General features: G+C 33.9%; 1 protein-coding gene across 1 annotated transcript; it reads left to right on the top strand.

Moving 5' to 3' along the window:
• The first annotated feature begins 1334 nt into the window (after positions 1–1334).
• On the top strand, positions 1335–3075 carry LOC116850912 (KRR1 small subunit processome component homolog). Its single transcript, XM_032829741.1, has 2 exons — positions 1335–1541; positions 1693–3075. The coding sequence occupies exon 2, from the start codon at positions 1704–1706 to the stop codon at positions 2712–2714; it is 1011 nt and encodes a 336-aa protein (XP_032685632.1). The 5' UTR covers positions 1335–1541; positions 1693–1703; the 3' UTR covers positions 2715–3075.
• The last annotated feature ends 4665 nt before the right edge of the window (positions 3076–7740 follow it).

Below are 7740 nucleotides of genomic sequence, written 5' to 3'. Positions count from 1 at the left end.
GGAGCGATTAACCCAGGGCCAGTCGAACACGCTATTGGCTCCTGCACACAGGACGCAGTAATGCTTGCCGTGCGGCGGAAGTTCGCGCGACAGCCAATCAATATGCTGCTTTTCGTAATAACCTTCTAGCTCTTACGGAAAAACAACATATTGATTGGCTGTCGCGCGAACTTCCGCCGCACGGCAAGCATTACTGCGTCCTGTGTGCAGGAGCCAATAGCGTGTTCGACTGGCCCTGGGTTAATCGCTCCGAGAGCGATAGTCATAAGTCTCTACTAGCCAATCATAAAGCTTATAAGTACTTGTTCGACCAATAAACGTAGGCTGAATAACCCAGAGTGGATTAACCCAGAGCCAGTCGAACATGCTATTAGTTCCAAAGTCTCCGCTACGAGTCGCCACATTCCCGAACGAGCAATTGAGATTTTAGAAATGTACGGCTAAAAAGGCTAGTTTCTTATGGCCGACCTCTTTTTTATGTTAATAAAAAAAAATTGAGATCGTAGTACAACGAGAGAGAATGGCGGCCACCAACTTGATTTAAGATTGAGATTGAATTGAAAATTAGCCAATCAGAGCAAAGTTCACCAAACTTGAGTTTAGTGAATTTTGTTTTGATTGGCTAAATTTCAATTCAATCTCAATCCTAATCTATAGTCTGATACGGGTTTTAGATATACTTTTAGGCTGAAGTCCCATGGCATGTATTTTCCGCGTATCGCGTAACCAATAAATTGCGACGTTTAGTATTTCTGTTGGAATTTCTAAAAGAATAAAAAGATGTGATTGGTTACATGGTTACGCGTTATGCGAAAATACATGTCATGGGATTCCACCCTTGGGTGCGTTCAGATTCCTCATCCAGGTGCACTCTATTACTAGAAACACTACAGTATATGTTACATAAACTATAGCACTTCTAGTAATAGAATACACCCGGGTGAAGAATCTGAACGCAGCCCTTACTGTACCAGTTTAGTGGTGCAGCTCTTTAGCTGCACTACTGAACTGGTGCAGTAAGAGTGAGACAAGTATATCTTATCTCGCTCTAACTTATTGTTTTACAAATGGCGACCAATTATAAGAAGTTAGGGCCGTGGCACACAGAAAAACTTAAGCAGTAAGACGTAAACAGTAAGCGAATTAGCCAATCACAGTCGTTGATTTTTGGACCGTAAGAAGAATCAACGACTGTGTTTGGCTGATTCGCTTACTGCTTACGTCTTACTGCTTAAGTTTTTCTATGTGCCACTAGCTTAAACGTAGTGAAAATATATGGCGGTAGCGGCCATTTTCTCACATATATCGGAAACTCTATCGGATGCAAGCCATTATATGCTTTTAGATAGCCTGTTAGCAACCTAGTTTAGTATAGACATCTGTGGCTCTACCACACAAATAGTAGTGTTTCACATTCTCGTCGTACGAGGTCTCCCAAAGTCAAGTTCGAATCTGCTTTTGGCTCGTTGCGCGACTCTTAATTAACTTTTGTAATCTATTAATAATATTGAATTTGACTAGTATGAAGTAGTAATCAAATGGTAAGAATTTAATGTGAAAATGTCTATATTATATCACAAAAGTAGAATATTCTATTGGCCATTTGTATCTATTTGGAACGCCAAACATAACCTGTATATTTCTTTGATCACGTTTATATTTGTGGTGTTTCCGATTATTTGTTTCTTCTAGTTCACACGACGATGAATGATTCAAAACGTAAGTTACGTAGGACTAAGCCGGTTGACAACGCATGGTCGTTGAAAATACCACAATTTAAGAAGGAGGATAATCCTCATCGGCTGCTGGAGGAGAGCTCATTTGCGACCTTGTTTCCTAAGTACCGAGAACAGTATCTGAAGGAATACTGGCCATTAGTTGAAAAGGCGCTAGAAGAATATGCCATCACGGCACAACTTGACCTTATTGAAGGTAGCATGACAGTGAAAACTACCAGGAAAACCTGGGATCCATATATCATTATCAAAGCACGTGATATGATTAAACTCATGTCACGGTCAGTTCCATTTGAGCAGGCAGTAAAAGTTCTTCAGGATAATATGGCTGCTGACATCATAAAGATATCTTCCTTAGTCAGAAAAAAGGAAAAGTTTGTCAAGAGGAGACAAAGGCTCATTGGACCAAATGGATGTACCTTAAAGTCTATTGAACTACTTACCAACTGTTATGTCTTAGTCCAGGGCCAGACTGTGGCAGCATTAGGGCCTTATAAAGGTCTACAACAAGTGAGGCGAATAGTAGAAGATACCATGAAGAATATCCATCCTATTTATAATATCAAGGCATTGATGATCAAAAAAGAGCTTGCCAAGGATCCAAAATTGAAGAATGAAAGTTGGGAACGATTTCTACCCAAATTCAATAGTAAAAACATAAGCAAACGTAAACAACCACTGAAGAAAAAAGAGAAGAAACCGTATACTCCGTTCCCACCACCTCAGCAAGAGAGCAAACTTGATAAAGCAATGGCATCTGGTGAGTACTTCCTGAATGAAGAGCAGAAGAGAGCAAAGAGAAAGAAGGAACAAGATGAAAAACATAAAGAAGCAACTAAGAGAAGACAGGAGCGTCGAGCACAAGTATTTGTTCCACCTGAAGAAAAACCTGTTGAAAATAACATCATAAAAACTGATATAGACATTGAAGAAATAAAGAAAAAAGTCGAAAAAGGACTGAAGAAACATAAATCATAACAGTGTCATAATATAATATATAAGCAATTGTAAAAATTAAATTTTGTTAAATAAATAGAAATTCTTTTAAAGTCTGATACTTTGTGTCTTATATACAAAGTATGTCACACATCTATTTATAGTAATTTTATATGAAGTATTGCATCAGTAACTCTCTCTCTGAATTGATAAAGCGTTAGGTCTGACATGATTGAAGCATACATTTTACACAATTTTATTTTTATTTACGAAAGAACAGGAACAGTTAAAGTCAATATTAATGTAAAATAAAATAATTAGCCAGGAAATGTATATATGATTCAAAGTTCCTTAATACTCAATAAAACAAGAAAGAAATAGAATAAAGAAAAAACAAATGTAATGCCATGCAGAGTGAACATGAAAGTTATAGTTACACAATTGAAATCGACGAAACTATACGTATATTTTAATCTTATAACTTTAGATCTTTTTATCTATGATAGAAACTTGTATAATTCAATATAAACATATATTGTATCATAGAACTCCTATATTTTTTATATAGCCAAACTTGTATATGAAATTCTTAAGGAAAAATATAAGATTGCATGCAGATCAACAGAAATTGAAAAAAAATTAGTTGGAAAAAATTAATTGATTAATCGATTAATAATTTTCAATTGAAAGATAGAAGAAATGTGTTATATACAAAACCTAAAAAACATTTCAATTTATGTCACGTTCAACGTGAAGTGATATCTTCTAGAGAAGATTTACATCCATGATCAAAAAAACTTGTATTCGATCGTCATTGATGATATTTAGCACATATTTTGTTAATAAAATTTTATAATGGTTGTATGATCGTACAAGTATTAATTTACGGGAATGCCCCGTTATTTTATTAGAAATACTCGTTTTTATAATTACTGTTAATTATCGCATTCTTAACACGTATATGTATATATTTATATATAATTATTTTACATTTGCAAAATATAGAGCAGAGAAAATTTTAATGTTTAGCATTTTGAAGACGAATATACCGATATATAGAATTTATTGTATGTACATTTTTTAATGATATTTCTACCTACTAAATATATTACATAGAGTACTTAGAATATTTTTAATAATAGAAAATAATTTTTCATAGAAACAAAATTCTGCATTTTTGGGGAATTTTCTAAAAGTATGTAATATTATTTTTTTATATTACTATTAACCATATCCTTCTTTCAACTTCTACTTTCGATTCTCTGTTTTTGATGAGGATACTTTACACGACAGCTGAGTATATAGTCTTCAACATGCTAATACTTTGCGTGATTCGATGTAATGGCGATTTTAAATTCTACCGTTACTGTAATTCAAAAGTAGCAGATGTCAAATTGGCGCTGATTTATTTTATCGAGGTTTCAAAAGGTTCAAAATCCTTCTTTCTTATCGAACAAAATATCATTAACGTATGTATATTTGACAAGGTTGTAAATGCTCATTCAATGTACAGCGCTCTTATTCTATCTGCACCACAATTTCACTTCCCGGTACAAATTCGTATTACTGGACACATAAATATTAACATCGATTAGTTGCTCGCTATCTTAAGATTAAGATTGAGTTGTCTATTATATTACAATTTTATCGATCTTGGAAGTACGATGTTTCGTTAGCTTATATCTATACTTATGCCACGTGGATACATTTATGTACAAATAGACGAATATGGTTGTGTGCGCGGCAATCTCGCTTACGTGAGAAATGCACGGAAGCGACGGATAAGTATTGACGCTGGTAGCAAAACATACTACTCGAAATTGTTAGGACGGGAGGAAGATAATCGAATATAATTATATGTACAACGTGGCGAAATTTAGTCAGTTTGTAAGAGAATCTGCACGCTCGCGTTTATGCATACATACGCATGCATTGGGTATCCCTGGTTCTAAAATGCTTGTTCTTATTTACGATTTTTTTAATTAAGCCAGGTCAATTTCTTTCTCAAAGATATTCCTACACCAAAAGCAGCTATAGGCTATTTACGCACAGCAATATTTTGTTTCTTGATTAATATCAGAAGGACTAAACTTGTGAAACTTTAATATCAAACGCAATTGCCAAGGTGTTTAACATAAAAAAGTAAAATATTTCGTTAATTACGCTTTAAATCACTTTTAAAGTTGGGAACAAAGGCTGCTAGTATCTGAGAACAAAGTTTCGTTATCTACGTACATACCCGTAGCCTTTACGGCGAAATCTTTTAATTCCAATGTTGACTAACTTCGTAATTAGAGCTTCCTTTCAATCTTTCGGACTAAAGGAAAGTTGACTCGAAATTCTTCAAAGAATCTGCAGCCGAAAGGAAGCGCGATAATGATACGTAGGGATACCCTATGTGTATATGTATGTGTGTGTGTGTGTGTGTGTATATATATATATATATTTATTTACTATTTATGTATATATTGCCGGCAGCCGGTGTCCTGATTAAAGAAAGAACGTTTTAAAGATAGCCCTCATTTTTTTTTCTCGCGATGGTGTAAGAAAATCGGAGATTTCCTTAACATTTTGATTTTTAGAAGCAGTTTGAGATTATTTATAGTGTCACATTACAATCGCATTCATTTAATTAGGACACGGTCGTATTAATCAATCGCGTGATATATCTACATCGAAGTATTATTAACTTACGGTTTATGTAAAATATCAATATCAAAAAAATCTTCTAACGGATGTTTACACACTCTTCTCTACAGCAGCTAGCGTGGATGTGTGATAAGGATGCTAGTGTATTATACAAAAGTTTATACGATATTATTATTCTCGCTTCGGCATTTATGGTACCAGCGCGAAGCGACGGCAGTAAGACATCGTCAGAAAGTATAAGTGTACAAAAGATCGCTTCTGCTATATGTACTGTTATATTAATCGCATTAACTTCCACTTTGATTCACTTAACACGTTGTAGACGAGTAATGGATATTACACGGTATTACGTTTTATTTCCGATCCGATCAAATGTTTGAAGATAAATAGATGAGATGTGTTTTCCTTTGGCTAATTTCGATTCAATTTTTAACGAGAAATAACAACTTTTGTTGCGTAATTATTAAATCGGCGAAAGCAAAGTTATTCTTCTTTTTTATCATTAAAGAGAAAGAAAATGAAAAGAAATTAGAGAATCGATGCTCGTCTTCGGAATTTGGATATTCCATCGCAACGATTTTGAATCGCTGCCAATTTTGTCTAATTCACAGTTGTCGAGATTATTATCGAACTACAATATGTTAAGTATACTCATACCAGTTATTCCGCACTTTTCGCCTATTCGCACAACCAAGTAAGTATACGATTAGTTATAAAAATAAGTCTCTTTTTCTGCGATTCGTAGCGCGTGTTTTTGATGGGAAAGCGTTTTGTTCGCCGCGGTTCGTCGTTTGATTGTGGAGAAGAGTCTCCGGCGCGTTTAGACGCGCCGCGTATACACTAAACCAGACAAAAAGAACATACGCTGTCTGCGTGTGATTTTAGGCTCGACAAAAATAGCGATGCCAATAAGAAGCATCTTATGTCGTACCATTTGTAATCGCGCGTAAATCGAAGACAATATGAATATATTGATTTCCCAAATGGCTTTTTTTGCGTTGAATTGGAGAATATGCAAAACTCCCTAAGTATGAGAGTTTGCATTGTTTAAAATTTTTAAATCTATATGCTTGAATTGTGCGATTTAGAGCAATAATATATTGTAATTACATAATATAAATGCGTATGTAATTTTTGTTACTTCGTATGTTTGTTTCTCTTCTCATGCAAATAGAAAAGAACTTTTCCGCGGTCACCTACTTAAATATGTAATCTCAAAACGGTATTTGTGATATAAAAACAAGAAACTATCAGTTACCTAGAATATATGAAGTAATGCCGAATACAGAAACTTCGGTAAACTTCATTTAAAAATTGTACGTAAATAAATATATATACGTATAAAAAAAAACAATGAGTTGCCTACCAATTAGACACTCAAGTACGTACCCGTACTAAATAAAATGACTTGATTATCGGTCTTTACTAGACCTGGATTTATAATAAAAAAAAAAGTAAAAAATGTCGCGAACTCAAGTTACGTTGTAAAACTGACCGATTGAATATTTTCGATTTTTAGAATTTTAATTCACTTCTTCATTTTGTCAATTTTGATCGTAAACAATTGATCATATGAAACACGAAAAATTTGACTTTTGTTTTTTACTTCATCTTTACTACTCATCTTTCAGTGATGCTTTCATTTTATCAATTTAGAGTTTTATTAATAGTATCGTTCAACTTTCAACTCTTCAAGCTACAATATCAGTTTTTTCCGGTTTAGTATCTCGAAATTTATACAAGTCTTTTCAGAGTTATATATTAGCATGTGTATTTACATTTATATAAATTTTGAGATCGCGTAGATAATATTGTAAATCGAAGAATTAATCGTACGCACGCAACACTAAGTCAACTGTTGTTTAAGTAATATATTGCTCAAAGGAATGTGATAATTCCTCGAGTTTGATGATTACGAACCGAAAGTGCGTTATTGCTCCATCGTGTACGCACTTCGAACACGCTCGACTCTTTAACACCTTCAAAACTTAAAAAATGAGATATTTTCTGTTTCATTAATATTCTCTTTGAGGTTTTATTCTCTTGGAAGTGTTAAAAATGACTTCCGCCGCAATAGTATGATTTTTGCTCGTTTAAATCGATCACACGCGTATTACCTGTATAGAATATCTCATAATGCATAGACCTAATTTGAATAAACGTACCTTCGCAAATTGTTTGCTTCGGCTTGTGAAGCATTGAATCAGTACGCAACTTTTGCGTTATCACTCTTCGCATATTTTATATTACTTTGTCATAAATAATTTTACGTTAACTCTATATCTATATTATGAGACTTCACAATCTATCTCAGTAAGATTAATTTTTCATCATTGTAAAAGAAATATGTTATGATCTAATGTCTTTTCAGTGTTTAAGAAAAACGATCGAAAGCGATATTGAGAGAGAAACTAAAACT

The sequence above is a fragment of the Odontomachus brunneus genome, unplaced genomic scaffold, assembly GCF_010583005.1.
Source record: "Odontomachus brunneus isolate Ranch 3 - 2012 unplaced genomic scaffold, Obru_v1 Obru_scaffold_160, whole genome shotgun sequence".
NCBI lineage: Eukaryota > Metazoa > Arthropoda > Insecta > Hymenoptera > Formicidae > Odontomachus > Odontomachus brunneus.
Note: the sequence above shows the minus strand (reverse complement) of the source record. Positions and strands in the feature narration are given on the sequence as shown.